Source organism: Cydia fagiglandana, chromosome 26, assembly GCF_963556715.1.
Source record: "Cydia fagiglandana chromosome 26, ilCydFagi1.1, whole genome shotgun sequence".
Classification (NCBI taxonomy): Eukaryota; Metazoa; Arthropoda; class Insecta; order Lepidoptera; family Tortricidae; genus Cydia; species Cydia fagiglandana.
The window spans coordinates 7,271,674-7,290,652 of NC_085957.1; the positions used below are offsets into that span (position 1 = coordinate 7,271,674).

Consider the following 18,979-nt stretch of genomic DNA (forward strand, 5'->3'; position numbering starts at 1 on the left):
CCGTTAACTAAACTTTTACATTGATTTTGATGTCGATCACTTCAGCAGCATATATTCTAGGTTTATACATTACGCTAAAAAAAAAATTGTGCTTAAACCTAGTTTTTTATTGTGCCAATAACATGATATAAAATCGTGGTGAATGGAAAATCTTTAAGAAGTGGAAAAACAAATACTAAAAAGAGAATATAATAAATAAATATTTAAGTGGCCCCACTCCCATACAACAAACGTGATTTTTTTGGCGTTTTTTGAGTAATGAACTCTCACTTGGGCGGTTACTTATACCTAATTGTTTTTGTTTAGGTTTTAGCCTCGAAAAAATCCAGGTCAAAACCGGCAAGGGAAAATCGAGAAAGGTGAGTTCCTAGGACAAAGCTAGATGCTAAAATCCATCTAGGCTAGCTTACCAGTGCCCAAGTGTGTACCACTGCAAAGTTGCAAACGTCACATTTTCATAGGAATTTGGGTCATAATAGGTACACATTTTTTAGCAAACTTCTTCGCGTCTTTCCTGTAGACTTCGTAAATTTAAGGAAATCTGAAGCTAATTTTTACGCGGTACCTTTACAGGCGGGAATCCCGCGGGATACATGTTTTCAGTACCTACTTGCGACTCAAAATAAGAAAAATGGGACATCTATGTACCAGTACCAGAGTCGTTAACTTTGTATTGTCCACAAAATTGACCTTCTTCTAAAATGTGTTTGACCCATTTCGCGTTTATGGTGACATTTCATAATGAACGGAACGCTTGCCTAAATACACTCTTAATAATAATTAAAAAAATTCGAAAAACATCAAACGTAGGGGCCACTTGGGGCTTAGCTGTGATTCATATACATCAACTTGTGTCAAAATATTTTAATAATGTTAATATCCAGAGAAGAAAATGAGGACTACGTTTGTATGAAAAGATTTCGCGCTCCTCCACTTTCGTCTTAATATTTTTGCAGATCAGCCAAACCGACTTCTCAGCGAAGATCGGGACCTTCAGCATCACAATAACGCTTTCCTTCGAGGAGTTCTCGCCGAAGTTCTTCGGGACCTTCTTCGCTATCATTAATATCAACAACAAACCGACTCCTATGAAGTTCTTGTCTTTAAGTTAGTTATTTTTAATTAACAGTATTTTCATATTAACTATCACCATCGTTTTAATCATCACACGACTCCTGATCATCGTCATTATACAGATGTACCTAGTGCATAATTTTATTATTTTTCATCGTATTTTCATGGAAACGTACGAACGAGTCTTACTATTTCAGTCAGTCTCGTTCCAAAAAGTGACTGAAGTATCGTGACAAATACGAACGGTTCCGAGAAAATACGATGGATGCACTACATCTCTAATATTTTTTGTCAGCTTCACACTCGTCATCGTATTAGACATTTTTCATTTTCTACGTCATACACATACACATGTTCTTTTTTGTTTTTATCACCACCAACATTAACCTTAGCTTTTGTTTCAATCCGTGCATCAATAACATCATAATCTGAGCAGTGAATAGGTACTTTGCAGAGTTACCTACTGTATTTTCTCTCATCTCCATCTCCATGGAAAAGTAGCCTTGTAAAAAAGTACGTGGTATCGTCTTTGGTCGTCCCATTCGTTTTTCGTCAAGTTCTTAAATTAGTCCTATTCTGCTTTCGTCACTCATTTACATTGAAAGCCACCGACGATTGTGACGAATGTAGAATGAGTGACGAAAGCAGAATAGGACTAATTTAAGAACTTGATGAAAAACGAATGGGACGACCCAAGACGATACCAGGGCTCGGAAACCGGTATTTGCTCCATACAAAAATACCGGTATTATTACCTTCTTTTTCGTTCTTTGGTTTATTATTTCTTTTTTAATTAAACAATCTGATAACGCAAATTCGTTACCTAAATACATGATCCAGTCTTACGTAAAAAGCATAAAATAATTCAAAATATTGGTCTATTTCGGGGTTTTAAAAAAATACCGGTTCCGAGCCCTGGACGATACCATGTAGGTATGTAACATTTTTGTTCAGTTCCAAGCAACATAGAAGTAACCGCAAAGACGATCGACGCCCTTCATGGTCAAAAGCTGAACAGCTCCGCCATTCCCATCAGCTGTGATAATTGCCGATTCCACGGGCTCATGGTGCGCGCGAGAAACAACGATGTTTACAACATACCGTCCAGCCGGTTTAGAGTTAAACAGTGAGTTATTGCAATATTTGTGACATCTATTTATTTATTTAATCTTTATTGCACAAAAGAAAAATCTTATAGTACAAAAGGCGGACTTAATGCCATAAGGCATTCTCTACCAGTCAACCAGGCTTAAGGCTTAATCTATGAAAAGGGACCATCCGGACCTTATTATTAACGATGCTCCGATATAAATATAATGCCGCGCGACGCTGTGCGGCGTAAGCGCCATCGACAATAAGGTCCCTTTTCATAGATAATGCCCCATTTAGTTAAACAGTTTCACTATCAGAATCAACTGCAACTGCAATGTGTACCTAAAGGTGGTGGTACTATTAGTGCTCGACATGGTAATGCCCAATGGATGACACCCTGCTGTCACCTCTATTGACAATGACTTAAGTTTCAAGATGACATGTACTGGGACTGCGTCGAGCACCAGTACCATCACCATGTATAACATCGTGTTCAACCGCTTCAGGGAGGATGACTCACGTTAGACCGGGCCGGAGCTTCCGGCAGCGCTTACTTTTCTATGAGACAAGCGATCACGTGATGCTTTCTATAGAAAACGATGCGCCGGAAGCTCCGGCCCGGACAAGGCCCGGTCTAACGTGAGGCATCCTTAAAAAAGTTGCAAGATTTAGTTAAACAGTTCCAATTGTTACTGCCAAGTTTGCGCAAAGTTAGCCCCCATTCGCACGGCAGCTTTTACAACGCGCGTTAAAAAAAGCGCTTGAATGACACAAATGGATAACCATGTATGTTTTCACACGACAGCGGTGGCGCTTTTTATCAAGCGTTGTTGGATTTTCGACTTTAAGCCTTGATCATTAAATCGAATTTAGAGTGCGGACAGATTCAAGCGTTTTTTTAACGCGCGTTGAAAAAGCTGTCGTGCGAATGGGGGCCTAGTGTTTTCAGTCTACTTCATTATATCATTGGTCATTTAATTGTGAGTTGGGAGTTATTTTAATGATGTACTGAAACAATTAAATATCGCCAAGCTTAGTGTAATGTAAAATAAAAATTAATATGTACAATTTTTTTATAATATTACAATTATTCCAGAATGCCAAATAGGTAAGTTATTAGAAAATTATAAAATTATTTAAGCTAAATAATAGAATAAAAAAAATAGTGTCCTAGAACAAGAAAAAATTGCTTTGATCCCCCTAGCTGGGAAGAAAAGTGCCACTTTGATCCCTCCTAGCTGGGAAGAAAAGTACCACTTTGATCCTTCCTAGAGGGGAAGAAAAGTGCCACTTTGATCCCGCCTAGCTGGGAAGAAAAGTGCCACTTTGATCCTTCCTAGAGGGGAAGAAAAGTGCCACTTTGATCCCTCCTAGCTGGGAAGAAAAGTGCCACTTTGATCCCGCCTAGCAGGGAAGAAAAGTGCCACTTTGATCCCACCTAGCAGGGAAGAAAAAGCTCTTTTTCGAATAGATTATGTTAAAAATATTTTTAATTGTAACAAAATCCTAATAATTTCTTAGTAAGACAGTAAATATTCTGCAACCTCAACCTGGCAATGAATCTTTAAAGATACATAACTCACCTCACAGTGAACCTGGCAGTGTCTCTCCTAGGATACATACCTAATTTAATGTTAATTTGTGAATCCTTGGCAGTGTGCATTTAAAGATACGTTGTATAAATAAAAAACTAAAGTATTGTAACAAAAGGTTCTAACACAGATTAATAAATTTAATAGTATATTGAAGGCTTAATACCTACTATATTATTTCCACAGGCAATTAACTATAGAAATAAACGTGAAAGACCCGCAGCCGCAAGATTTCGGTGATTACTTCGGTCTGATTGAAAACAGCAGGGGGCAGGAGGAGAGACATAAAATTCTGACTGTTCGAGGTACATTTTTTTATTTTATTTATAAAAATGTTTACATGACATTACGCCGTTATACGCGCCACCAGCATGTACATCCGAGGCACACGCCACCGGTTTAAGTCCACCGCCAGGTGGCTTGGGTTCAACGACGGTGCCGCCCTTCCACACATCGACTGAAACCCCTTTTCTACCCTATCCACATATGTCTTACCTAACCCTTTGCCTATGTATTACTTATGATTGTTGTAATAAATATTTGGTTTCAATTACATGACATTACTGTTAAACCAACGCGTCACGAAACTTAGACTAAAAGCAATAACAATACCTATTGCAACACAGCTAACAACAACAATTATAAATTATAACAATAATAATAGCACATTGCATTAACATAGACATAGACAAATTATATTGTTACTTTTGGAACTGGAAATTTATTTCCAATTTCATTCTTTTTTTTTTACTACAGAACTACCAAATACTATCTTATAAATTTGTTTTTTTTTTCCAGCTCCTGGTTTGTAGAAAAACTTTTAATTTAATAATAATAATATTTTTAATTTAAGTGCTTTGTTATAATTAAGTATTGGGTATGTTTTAAATAAGTTGTTTGATATTTATTTATTTCTCTTACTTATTTTCAGAAAATGGTAAGTTTACAAACACGATATTTAAATAATAAAACATAAGAACTTGTTTGTTTTTATATTATGTATTTCAATGATATTATATTTTATTTATTAATTCTAGACATAATCAATTAATGTAAAATATGTTTTTAGACGTGGGTACGTATTATTTTATATTAATCTTTTCTTCAAGCTAGTCAATAGCGAAAACAAAGCTTTTCGGTGCTACAACAATCATACTTTTATTAAATTATTTTTTGAATAATCGGATTGATACCTATCAAAAATAATAAATATTTCTTATTTATTTCAGAAAATCGTAAGTATATACATAATCGTATTTAACTTATCAAATTTCCTTTAACTATATTTATTTATATTAAAACTCTGAGGATTCGAAAAACCTACTTTAATATGAATTTGTAGCTATACATAGTTGAAAAAATGGCGGACATCTTTAATTTCGTCATTTTTGTCCAGATCGTAATGAATATGAGGATCTGAAAGGCCTTTTAACACAAATTCGTAGACGAAATTTACAAAACTGATTTTTACACATTTTTTATTCAATCGTGGCGAAAATTAAATACATATCTATTATAATATATAGTTTTTTGCAAACCGCGAGTTCTCAGTTCGGGGCGAACTACTAGTAACATTTATTATTTACCATTAATTGTACAGTGATTAAACTGAACCGCTTCGAAGTAGCCTGCGATGTGCAAGGCAACTACAACAACATCACAAAATACGAATGCGCGGACTGCCAACTGACTGACATACTGTGCAACGGACAGTCAGTCTTGGCTGCTGGGCGCGTCACCATCATTCCCCAATCGCAGCAAATTAGTTACAACTTCCCAAGGTAACTGGCAAATAACTGACATATAGATGGTCAAGCAAATCTTGTCAGTAGAAAAAGACGAAATTTAAAAAATGTAGGCGTGAAGGGATATCGTCTCATGGAAAATTTGAATTTCTCGCCTTTTTCTACTGACAAGATTTGCTTCACCAAGCCTACTGCTTCCTACTGTGCAATGCAACGCGCTATCAATGTTGGCAGTTGGATGTCATATTAATCACTATAATTATATAGTAGCGTATAAAAGAATTAATGCGTATCCAGACTAGTAAATTTTTCGCCAATCTGATTAAATTGCCTGATCGAATCTTGACGTGCGGACGCAAACGCCAATTTGGCTCGCCGAATTCAAGCGCCGATAATGGCCGATATTACCGATAAAACGAGGTGTGGAAGCAAGAATACCAATTTGTGACGCCAGTATTTTCGTTCTGGGGTATTTTTTCAATTTAGAGGGCTCTAAATGTCACCATAAATCTAAAATTGGTGATTAAATTCGAGATTGACGCTAATTTCATTTGATCATCCCGTCTGGATACCGCTTTAGACCAATAATAGACCAAGATAAGTCTGCAACGATTTTGATACACACCGCACACGCATATAAAGTGTTATTTTAAATGTCAAACTTCTATGAAATTATGATGCATAAATAACACTTGCACTGCGTGTGCTATTAAAATCGTTGCAGACATACCTTGGTCTAACTCTAAATATATGTATTTTTGTACAGTTTCGCGGACCAGTTCTCCTGCGTGTACATGGGTTTCTTCAAAGTTAAAGACACAGTTTATAAGAAAGTGGTGGCAGTTATTGACAGTAAGTCCTTGAATATTTCTGTACATGTATTTTCTGTTCTGTATATTTCTGTAGGTACTTATTATAGAAATTTAAGTAGTTAGAGTTTTATTTTTTTAATTTCCATATGACAGATTTGTTACGTATTTTGCCTTTAAAATATAGTTTTATGAACCGAGAAAAACTTTCATTACCCGACATCTTTTTAACCGAGAACCAAGACTGCTCTCATTGGTCCATTTGAATGCTTGGTCTATTGCGCGACTGCGCAGTGCATCATGGTGTTGCCATGCCACAACACAGGCAATGGATTTAAAATTTGAGAGAATGAATAATGCTTACACAAGATTATTTAATTAATAAATTGATCTATTTTCAGATAATTGTAAGTAGATTTTCTTTTGAATTTAATTAAAAAAAATATGTAAAACCAAATTATAAACTAGTTTTTTTTTATATTTAATTTGTTCTTAGAGAATAACCAAATTAATCATTCTCGCCTTGATTTTAGCTCCAAGTAAGTTATTTTCTTTTATTCTTAGCTAAAATATTTTATACGTGTAGGATATTCTAGTCATCTTAGCTAAGCAGCCAATATGACTATCGTACATCGATGACAGATGGGCTACCGCGAAAACCGAAATTCGCAAATTGCGGGGATCTTTCTCTTTTACTCCAATGAAGACGTAATTAGAGTGACAGAGAAAAATGCCCGCAATTTGCTTACTTCAATTTTCGCGGTTATAGCCCAGATGCTACATCAAACATCAACATTTATTCAGCAAATAGGCCACAAGGGCACTTTTACACGTCAATATTGAATTTACATAAAAGCAAAAATAATAACATCAACAATTTTATAAAATAAAACTAACAATTCAATCTAACGTATTACACGAATGGTCCCGTGACTAATTTCATACATTGTTTAAGTTTCGATTGGCATTTAATATCAATTGCCATCTTGGCTAGGCCTCCAGAAAAATGATGGATCCAATAACCCCTTCCGATGCGACCCCTAATCATAATGGTTTGTTTAGCTGTGAAAATCCCCGAGGTGGTTAAAATACCGGCACCTAAAGAAGACGATAGCTTGGACCAGGAAATCGTGTTCGAGGCGGAAAATGATGCCTGTGACGTCAGAGAGGTAATAAATTTGAAATTAATTTATAAGGTAGATACAAATATTAAAAATAAACTAACGTATCTATAAAATAAAACTAAACAAACAAATTATAGCAATCATATGTTGTAATCAATTAATTTTTTTCTTAACTCTGATTAAAAATTACCTACTTTTATCTAGATAATCGTCAATGGAATCAGTTTGGAGCAATCCGCTAGGAGATCATCATCAGCTGGCCAAGCTATGTTCCAAGTAAGTTGAACGTCATTTTACAAGCTTTTATTTAGTTTCACCTGACCGTTGTCTGTCTGTGCGTAATCAAATCTTGCAAGTTAAATTTGATCCACTTCCCGGTTTCCGATTGAGCTGAAATTTTGCACACATACAGAAGTCGGGTGACATTGTAATATTATGGTGTCATCGAGCTGATCTGATGATGGAGACCGGAGGTGGCCATAGGAACTCTGTGATAAAACAACGAAACCTATTTAAATGTGTTTGGGGTTCTTAGAATTGTCTCGATGAGTATTAGTTGCCTGTGGAAAAAAAGTACTGTGGGCGATCAAAGCTTGTACCAAAAATGAAATTTGTGCCAAAAACGTATTTAGTGCTTTGAAACCCTCGCAACGCTCAAGATTCCATTTATGGAACCACTCTTGGAATCTGTTGGAATCTTTCGCTTGTTCGGGTTTACAATACGAGCGGTTAAATAACAACTTTGCCCCCTTGTAAAATAAATAATTAAGTAATTTACTGTCAACTTTGACAAAGTTATCGCGGTTAGGAAGTATTGTCTACTTTCCTACTAGTCAAATCAGCTTCTTTTTTAGAACTGTCAAAACGATTTGCTAATATGGAATTTATTTTAAAACTTGTGTAGTGACGTCACAGTCAACTCACCTACTTTTTATACTTCCATCCGATTTATTAAATATAAATTATGTTTAAAAATAACTGCTATCTATGTTTTTATAATAATTATCTGATGCTTTATTTCGAGCACGGTGTGAAATAATTTATTTGAAATACCGTAAAATGGGGTGAGTTGGGTGAAATTTGACTTTCAAACCTCGATAAAAATTTATTTTTACATGTGAAAACTGAATGGTGTATATAATAAGTGGTTCGGACGTTTGTATTTTAGTTTGTATTTTATTTTGGGTAGTTCCATTTCATAACTTTGACGACAAAGAGGAAAACCCACCTCACCCCGTAGTGCCTCGTATTTGGGGTGAGAGGGTTTTTCATACAAAGGTGATTTTGGTAGATTGTTGGATCGTTTTTTTTATTATGCGTATTACTATAGCCCCATTTTAAATTGGAATACATTATTTTTGTAGCAGTAGCCTTAAAATCCCTTCTCACCCCCCCCCCCCCTCAAACCTTCTCTCCCCATTCATAACCCAACTCTTCCCGTGAAACCTACTCACCACGGTATAGGAAAGTACCCAATTGAGTACAAATAAGAGCACTTATTATTATTATTTGGAGCCTGTGTCCCACTGCTGGGCAAAGGCCTCCCCCCAATTTCTCCATAAATCTCTGTCAAGTGCTATGTCTGGCCACTCCTTTAAGAAGGAGTCTAGTTCATCCCGCCATCGCCGTCATGGTCTGCCAGGTCGCCGAGCACTTACCAAATATTTTTGGCCACTTTTTCAGGTCACTCAGAACACTATAAACATTCACATAGGCCCGTTCCTGGAGGCCTATGCTGGCACATACCAGGCCAAGTTCGCGTGTGGAGATGAAACCATCACTAAGAACATCATGGAGGTCACATTGTTAGTATCATTTTTCTTTACTTGGTATAATATCAACGTACTATTCGTTCGTATTTTTTAGCATTAGAAATAAGGTAAACAATCTTGATGTGTCTTTTAATTGAAAAACACATTTTTAAAATAAGTTACGGCAAATATTTAACAATTATGAATCTAATACGATCATTTATATTCTTCTGCTTTCATAACTAATAGTTATTGATTTTTAAAAAGCGTTTCCAATTAAAAGACATGTCAAGATCACTTACCTTCTTTCAAGTTCTTTCTAATGCTAAAAAAACGAACTGTATTACGCAAGTAAAAGTATAACGGGTTAACACTGATTGACTAACATCAAAGATACAGGGTGATTTCTGGGTCGTGATCCAGAACCACTTTTTCTGACTCTGTAAATGATCCACATTATAAAATGGTAGCATTTGATTAAAAGATAATTACTTTAATTATTCTTATTTTTCAAGTAAAATTAATATTATACTAAGTAATTATGGTCACCCCATGACTTTTGACACACGCTGTATGGAAAGCGACAAGACGTCACATTGATTAGGGTCACCAAAATGTATGAAAAAATGTTTATTCCTACTTGTCATCTGGAAAATAATCATCATTATTGGTGATAAACTTAAACAATAATTAACGACATCATTAGGCTCATCTTTGGATTCTGTATGATGTCTGGCTCTCTTGCTCCACGACCCCGAAATCACTCTGTATATATAACTATATCCTCTCTGCTGGAAAATAATCATGGCGGGGTAGGAGACCAGGCCCTCCATGGAAATTCTACTACTGGAAAATTAAATGAGACACGATCGCCCTGCGAACCGATTAGCGACCGGCGCCGCGCTGCGTCTTTCTGGCAACAAAATCCGCAGTGGGAAACCGCGTATCTGACTGTGCCAGACAGTCTGCCAACAGGGAGAGATGGCGGGAGATCGTGCGAAGAGCTGTGTCCGCCTCTACTACCGATGCGGACGCCTCAACGTGACCACGACCGCTCCGCCGATACGACAGAGAAGAAGACTAGTGCTCGACATGCTAATTCCCAATAGATGAAACCTTGCTGTCACCTCTATTGACAATGACTTAAGTTTCAAGATGACATGTACTGGGACCGCGTCAAGCACCAGTATGTTTACCTTACATAATTTATACTAAAAATACCTTGAATGAATTAACCTTTTTTATACCCAAAAAAATTAGAGTTTTGTTTTTCTAAAGTCGTTATGAACCAGCGATAGCTTAGCTATGTATTTCGATGGGGGATTTAATTTTTTAAAGTAAGTATAAAAAGTTAGTTTAGAGTAAAGGATGAGTCTTGGTAGACCGGGCCGGGCCCGGGCCGAGGCGACCGACATGTCATTTTCTATGTTGTCATTGTCAAATTAGGTCTGCGTGTTTAAATAAGTAATTATAATTATTATAATGGAATAATTAACAAGCTATGGTGATAAATAGAACCTTCACGTCGCAATTATAGTGCTGTATCATTATCTAAAGTGTTACATTAACATAAGAAGAAATATATTGACGACAAAAAACATGGAAACTGTCAACGATGTAACGTTCCAGATTTAAAAATTACACCGTTTTTGCCTGTATTTCACCGAAGATTTTACAGATGAGTATTGTTTTCATAATTTATAAGCCTAGTTTTTAGTTTATTTGTCCACGATTTCTAATTGTCATACTTTTTTTTTGCTACCTTCATACGATTTGAGGAGAACTTTGTTTAAAACATAACAGGATTTTAACATACCTAAATATCTTAATTCATTCTTAAATCACCTCAAGAACCATTAAATCATACCCTGCGGTAAGCAGTTAACTTATAACAGCAAATTATAAAGTTTATTGTATAAAATCTAAGAAGCTTATCAATTACAAATCAAGTCATTTGTAGTTTACATTTTTTTTTTAATCACTATATTCTGTTAGAAGCATTGAATTTCATTCATCTATTTTGCTCAGATATCATACACTACCAATATGTTTACAGCTCAAACTACTAAGATGACTACACGCAGGGATGTCCTGGTTGCTAAAATGCAGCAATTACAGAAAGAACTGAAAACAGCCGATGAATTGAACAAGAGACTCCTTCAAGAACAGGAAGAGAGTGCAGAGCAATTTGAGCAAGTTGTTAGAATAAACACAACCCTCACGTCTCAGCTCGCTAACCAGGATGTTGAGTTCGAAGACATGCAGGGGCAGCGGGATGAACTTCAAGCTGCCGTTGATCAGTTCAAGAATTGTCAGGAGATACATGAGCAGGCATTACAACGCATCCAGGACTTAGAACAGCAGCTGGAGGAGTCGGAATCAAAACACAGTTGCAAGTATTGCTCCGGCCACTCCGGACTGCGAGACAATAATTTAAGTATTTTTGCTGAAATTAATAGCTTTGATGTAGATTCAGTCGATGATAGCATAGGGTTCTCCCCAACGGTAGAAACAGTAGATTTAAAAAGTTCTGTGCACATTGAAGGCAGTAGTGATATTAGAGTCACACTGAAAGGATCCAAAAAAATAAAAAAATATTTAAAACTCAGTAGATTCATAAAGAAATCTAAACTTTTGCTAAAACGCCATAATTCAATATTCAAAACGATACAATCCAAATGTAACAGTGTCGCCTTAAGCGATGAACTTCTAAACTGCCAATACCAACAAGACCGGACAGTAGAAGAATTGAATCATCGCTCCGATGAACTAGAAAAATTAGAATTAAAGTTGAAAAACTTAAATAATAGAGACGAACTGTCAAGTAAAGCGTTACAGGAATACATAGCCTTTATGAATAATGTTCTAGAACCGGGGAGCGGCTACACTCTGCGTATGGACTCGCCGCGGCCCCCGCCCCGCCCCGCCACGCCGGACTCGCCCGCGCTGCGCGCCGCCCTGGCCGCGCCGGGCTCGCCCGCGCTGCGCGCCCTGTTCGCGTCGCGCGCCGCCCGCGCGCCCGAGCTGCGCGGCGACTCCGAGCCCGCCCCTCGCGTCGCGGATCCGGCGCCCCCGCCGCCATCGTCACCGCCGAGCCGAGCCGAGCAGATTCCATCGGGGCCGGGCCGAGCCGAGCAGACTCCATCGCTGCCGTGCCTCGTCGAACCGGCCCCTTCACCGCCGAGCCTTGTCAAGCTGGCTCTGTCGCTGCTGACCTACGTCGAGCCTGCGCCATCCCCGCCGAGCCCTGTCTCGCCAGCTCCATCGCCGCCAGGCCTCCCCTCGCCAGCACCGGCGCCGCCCCGCCTCGGGTCCGGGGCGGCCCCGCCGCGGCCGCAGCGCCGCCCGCGCACCGCCGGCCGCCGCACGCTGCTGTACTCGGACGAGGTGGGCGCCGGCCTGGGCGTGCTGCTGGCGCAGCGCTTGTCGCAGGGCGTCGTCAACCACTGTCACCCGGGCGCCTCTGTCGATCGTTTAATCGAATCTATTTCTGCGGGCGAGTTTGACCGCGACTCGACGCTTGTAGTTTTATTAGGGAATAGTTTAGACTGTACTAAGCGAGATATCTTAAAATTATCCGCTACGCTGTCGGCGATTGACCGGGGAGAGGTTGCTAAAATAATTATCTGTGCGCTCCCTTATAGAATGTCGAGCAAGGTCAATAAGAGGGTATTTCATTACAATTCTTTATTGTATAACCTTTCCTTGTACAGTAGTACGATTTCGTATTTTGATACGAATAAATTTATAGAAGATTTTGTTATGCCCCATAAGAGGACCTACCTACCGAGAAGATGTCTTGTAGAGTGTGCTAACCTGTTAGCATATAATATTGAAGACCCCGTCGTGGCTAGCACGGCGTCTAATAGCCTTAAGTCGCGTAGTATTTTACGCCTTGGTAGCGTAGGGTTTGAGATGGAGCCGCCTGGTGATTTGAATTTAAACTAATCGCTACGACAACGTGTGCACCAGCCGGCTCCGTTCATATTGATCACTGTGATGCTAGTATGTTTGGTAAAACCAATTTTTTGAACTTAGTTCATCAAAATATCCAAGGATTTACCTGTAAGGAACACGAAATTGATTTGTTTATACAGTACTCGAATATTGACATTCTCTGTATAACTGAGCACTGGCTTAAAGGTCATGAATTTATGTTTAATTTCAATAATCATAGTATAGTAAGTTCATTTTTTAGGAGATCTTGCAATCGCGGCGGGTCATTGATAATGGTAAAACATAATTTAAAAAGTAAGGAGCGTAAAGACATTGTTGACATGTCTGTGGAACGCCTTATAGAACTTTCTTGTGTTGAATTGGAACAATTTATAATTATATGCGTGTACAGGCCCCCATCGGCAGACTATAACTTATTCGAATCGGTCATAGATGAAGTACTTAGTAGTGTTTTTGGAAGTCATAAAAATATAATTGTATGTGGTGATTTCAATATTAATTTGCTAGAAAATTCGCCATTATGTGGAAGGTTACTAAATACTTTTAAATCCTTCAATTTAGTCAATTTATTTTGTGAACCCACTCGAGTCACAGCAACCAGTACTACATGTATAGATAACATCTTTAGTAATAATGACGCGATTAGTAAATCTGTTATTAACAACCTAAGTTCTGACCACTGTGGACTAAAAGCTTCTTTCAGCGGGAAAACTGAAGAAATTCCTCAAGACACTTTGTGCAGGCCGATTTCCGAAAGTCGCCTAGGTTTATTCAATCGTAATATTACTAAACAATTATGTTGTCTTTCATGTACCCAGGAAAACCCTGACTGTTTGAGTTCCGAGTTGTTTAATTGTATTAAAAAGGAATTTGATGCCTGTTTCATTCAGAAAAAGGTGCAAGGCAAGGCTAAGACTAAATTTAGCGACTGGGCTACACCGGATATTCACGAGAAAAGACGCCGGCTCTACGACTTATATGATTTAAAGGCAATTGATAAAAGACCGGAATTTCTGGAGTACGTCAAAAATTATTCTAAATCTTTTAAAATGTTGTGTGTCGCCGCTAAAGCCGATTATTTGTCGAAAAAGATCCTAAATTCCAGCGATAAAGTCAAAACTGTATGGCAAGTTATCAGTAATGAAACTGGAAAACGTAAACTGAAGGATCCGCACTACAACCTACGAATTGCTGACACTTTAGTAAGTTCCGACCGTGAAGTGGCAGATCATTTTGAGCGGTTTTTCTCGAATGTCCCGGTAGAAACAACAAGATCCCTTAATTCATCGCCAGACGTCGCTGAAGAAATTTTGAAGACAAATGTGGCAGAATGTACAGAAATCTTCAAATTTTCGTATGTCTCATCGAATATAGTTCTTAAGACTTTTAGGTCTTTAAATTTAAAGAAAACAGAAGATCTTTGGGGCCTGTCTGTCAAAGTATTAGATTCCATCATTGAGTCAATTACACCATACTTAGCTGAGATTTTCAACAGATGCATTGATGCTGGAATTTTTCCAGATATTATGAAACATAGCAAAATTATCCCTCTGTTTAAATCAGGAACGAGAACAGATCCCACGAACTTTAGACCGATTTCAATACTACCGGCATTAAGCAAAGTGTTCGAGAAACTTATTCTGAATCAACTATTGTCACATTTCAACAGAAACAAACTGCTTGATAGCAATCAATTTGGTTTCACCAAAGGTCGATCGACTACTGACGCCGGTGCGGTACTTCTAAAACACATCTTTGATGCTTGGGAAAAAGCTCAAGATGCTGTTGGAATTTTCTGTGATCTGTCAAAGGCATTTGATTGCGTTGATCACGAAAATTTAAAGAGAAAATTAAGCCGCTATGGTATAAAAGCTAGTGCCCTAGACCTGGTCTCATCGTACCTTTCGTATAGAACTCAGCGAGTAGTTATTAATGGAACTCAATCGGCGGGGTCCCCGGTAGCCCTCGGAGTGCCTCAAGGTTCAATTCTTGGTCCCTTCCTGTTTTTGGTATACATTAATGACTTACCAAAAGTTGTGCAAGATAGACATGATATAGTGTTATTTGCAGATGACACTTCCCTTATATTTAAAGTGGACAGAAAGGAAAATAGCTTCGAGAGCATTAATGACGCGCTATCTACCATTGTAAACTGGTTTACGGCAAACAATTTGCTTTTGAACGCCAAGAAAACCAAATGCATCAAGTTTACGCTACCTAACGTCAAGCAGGTAAATAACAGCAAGATTAAAATAAAAGGTGATACGCTGGAATTTGAGGACCGAACTGTTTTCCTGGGAGTCACTCTAGACTCCAAACTGCAATGGCATGCACATATAGGCACTCTAGCCGGAAAACTTAGTTCAGCAGCCTATGCAGTGAGGAGAATCAAACAGCTGACAAACGTAGAGACGGCCAGGCTGGTATACTTTAGTTACTTCCATAGTGTTATGTCTTATGGAATTCTGTTGTGGGGAAAAGCGGCAGATATTCAGACAATATTTGTGCTGCAAAAACGAGCTGTACGTTCCATCTATGGACTGGGCGCTCGAGTATCCCTAAGAGAGAAATTCAAAGAAGTTAACGTTCTTACCGTTGCATCTCAATACATACTAGAGAATATTATGTATGTTCGGAAAAACATCCACGAATTCAAGGTTAACAGTGATATCCATAACTATAACACTAGAAACAAACATAAACTTGCTGTGCCCGCCCACCGCCTCCGTAAGGTTAGTACGTCTTTCGTCGGGAACTGTACACGTTTTTATAACAAAGTCCCCACTGATGTAGCGAATTTACCACTTCACAAATTTAAGTCGCACATTAAGCACTCCTTGTTACGTAAGGCGTACTACACTGTAAATGATTTTATAAACGATAGAGATGCTTTTAAGCCGGTAGCTTGATTTCATTAGTATAATAAGAATTAAATAAATATTGTTTTTTTTTTTTACATTGTGAATTAAATATGCTAGTGTCCAGTAGAATTGACACATGAGACAATGATGTTCTCGCTTGATTATATTGTTTAATTTAATTTTAGTTTTGGACACTTGGAGACCTTATGTATACATCTCTAAGTACATATTTATTTATTTGATTATTATTTTTGATTGTACATACTTACCTATATTGTTAATGTTTCTGACACTTAGAGACCTTTACATCTCTAAGTCAACTTAGGCTAGTAATTATGTGAAGCTATATTACTGTCTTTTTATGTAACATATGAGCACAAAATGCCGTGTCTTACAGCTACATGTTATTACTATTTTAATATTAATATAGGCCGGTAGCTTGAACATGTCATGCTCGCTTAAAAGTCTTTGCTTACGGTGGCGTTGTTGATCGGGTCGCCACTTTCCCGAATGAAGGTTGAGGGAGGCGATGGCTGAGATACGCGTCATACTCGTGAACGGGTGCTGTTTGTGGAGACTGGTCTGTTAAGCTAACACGAGCTATTATACTTAGTAACTTTTATTAATTAATTACAGTGAGACGCCTCATTCTGTTCTCGTATGTTTCTTTTCTTTTAATGAATGTATTAATTATACAGGATATTGACTCTTGGAGACCCTATACATCTCTAAGGATAACTTGATAAACTATATAATCTTATAGTTCTGACACCTAGAGACATTTACACCTCTAAATATTATAGATTTTTTTTGTGTGTGTTTTTTTATCTGTATTTTGTATGTAATTCGACATTAAGAGACCATATACATCTCTTAGTAATTGTAATACGTTAGATTGAATTGTTAGTTTTATTTTATAAAATTGTTGATGTTATTATTTTTGCTTTTATGTAAATTCAATGTTGACGTGTAAAAGTGCCCTTGTGGCCTATTTGCTGAATAAATGTTGATGTTGATGTTGATGTTGATGTATGATGTCTGATCGGTGATCACGTGTTGCTTTCCATAGAAAACGAAGCGCCGGAAGCTCCGGCCCGGACTCGGCCCGGTCTAACGTGTGACATCCTTAATGTTATAATATGTTAGGTATCAAATTAAAAACCTTATAGGTAATGAGGCTTGTTTGCTAATTCAGCATTTATTTTATTCCAGGGATGAACATTCTGGTAAGTCGAAAATCAAAATTTAACTTGAAAAAAACCTATTTATGATATAATTTGACGACCGGTCTGGCCTCGCGGGTTGTGTCCCGGGTTCGAATCCTGGTAAGGGCATTTATTTGTATGATGATACAGATATTTGTTCCTGAGTCATGGTTGTTTTCTATGTATTTAAGTATTTATATATTATATATATCGTTGTCTGAGTACCCACAACACAAGCCTTCTTGAGCTTACTGTGGGGCTTAGTCAATTTGTTTAAAAATGTCCTATAATATTTATTTCATCATCATCATCATCTCAGCCATAAGACGTCCACTGCTGAACATAGGCTTCCATAGGGTTCATAGGCTGAATATTTATTTATTTATTTATTATTATCATTTAATTAATATTATAAAAGTTACTTTGATTAGTCAATTGAATTCGTTTCTCCTGGCTTACTGGCAATTAGAGTGGATTCTACAGGGTGATTCATGAGACGTGAGCAGGACTAATCCTGCACACTCAGTAACTGATAATTGATCGATCACCGTCGTATTTAGGTGAAACAACCACACTTTTTCCTATTTTTTAACTTTTTGGCGAGGGAAAATTTAATTCTCTACAATTATGGTCACCCTACAAGACCTAATTAATAAACATAAAACCTCTTTAACCGTAATGACAGCATTATGATTACGAAGAAAATAAACTGTCAAACTTGAGTTAGATACGAGTTTTCAAAAGTAACCAGACCGTGATGACATTTAATTTGACACAGAATATCGGTAGATTAGTAGTCTAATTGTAGGGTGACCATGCATGTCGTAAATAAATCAATAACTTTTTTTTTTCAACAATACTAGAAAATTAACGTTATCCTCACTAATACTGATGCGAAACAGTTGCTTATAATTTACGAAATGCGCAGTGTTAGTCCTGCTCACGTCTCCTGAATCACCCTGTATAGTTACTGGACACTACATAGTAATCGACTTTTCCTAACAAATCAGAAAGAAACAAGCGAAAATAAGTCTTACTGGTAGGATTGGCCAATAACTATGTAGTGGCCAATAACTATGTAGTGGCCAATAAGTATGTAGTGGCCAATAACTATGTAGTGGCCAATAACTATGTAGTGGCCAATAACTATGTAGTGGCCAATAACTATGTAGTGGTCAATAACTATGTAGTGGCCAATAACTATGTAGTGGCCAATAACTATGTAGTGGCCAATAACTATGTAGTGGCCAATAACTATGTAGTGGTCAATAACTATGTAGTGGTCAATAACTATGTAGTGGCCAATAACTATGTAGTGGCCAATAACTATGTAGTGGCCAATAACTATGTAGTGGCCAATTTGATAGCCCATGTAGTGCAAGTGTCATTTTAAACGTCAAACTTCTATGAAATTATGACGTATACATAACACTTACACTGCGTGGGCTATCAAATCCGCTGCAGACTTTCTTTGGTGCGACTCTAGTAAGCATTTCAAGAGTAGCTCACACAGCAATACTGTTAGCGTCAATTTAAATTGTAATATTCTCCATACATTTTGTATGTGTTTAATTCCGACTTTAATATTATATTGAAATTTTAAATTCAGGTGGCGGAGGATCAAAGGGTATGTTTATTTGTATTTTGCTTGTCTAAATTTAAACGAGATAGTATGGAGCGTATTTTTTAATTAATTATTAATCAACGGTGGAACCGTTCTCCAAGCACCATACTGGGCTGGCTGAGATGTAGGATCAGTATCGCCGTTA

General features: G+C 37.6%; 1 protein-coding gene across 1 annotated transcript in view; it reads left to right on the forward strand.

The window, feature by feature from the left end:
- Nucleotides 1-17,254, forward strand: part of LOC134677344 (uncharacterized) — a 33,303-nt gene extending 16,049 nt beyond the window's left edge. Inside the window, exons 9-19 of the mRNA XM_063535778.1 lie at nt 307-359; nt 957-1,107; nt 2,029-2,200; nt 3,263-3,274; nt 3,945-4,063; nt 5,359-5,539; nt 6,270-6,355; nt 7,375-7,481; nt 7,641-7,712; nt 9,120-9,241; nt 17,218-17,254. Coding sequence (XP_063391848.1) covers nt 307-359; nt 957-1,107; nt 2,029-2,200; nt 3,263-3,274; nt 3,945-4,063; nt 5,359-5,539; nt 6,270-6,355; nt 7,375-7,481; nt 7,641-7,712; nt 9,120-9,241; nt 17,218-17,254 — 1,112 coding nt within the window. The remainder of the gene's footprint in view (nt 1-306; nt 360-956; nt 1,108-2,028; nt 2,201-3,262; nt 3,275-3,944; nt 4,064-5,358; nt 5,540-6,269; nt 6,356-7,374; nt 7,482-7,640; nt 7,713-9,119; nt 9,242-17,217) is intronic.
- The last annotated feature ends 1,725 nt before the right edge of the window (nt 17,255-18,979 follow it).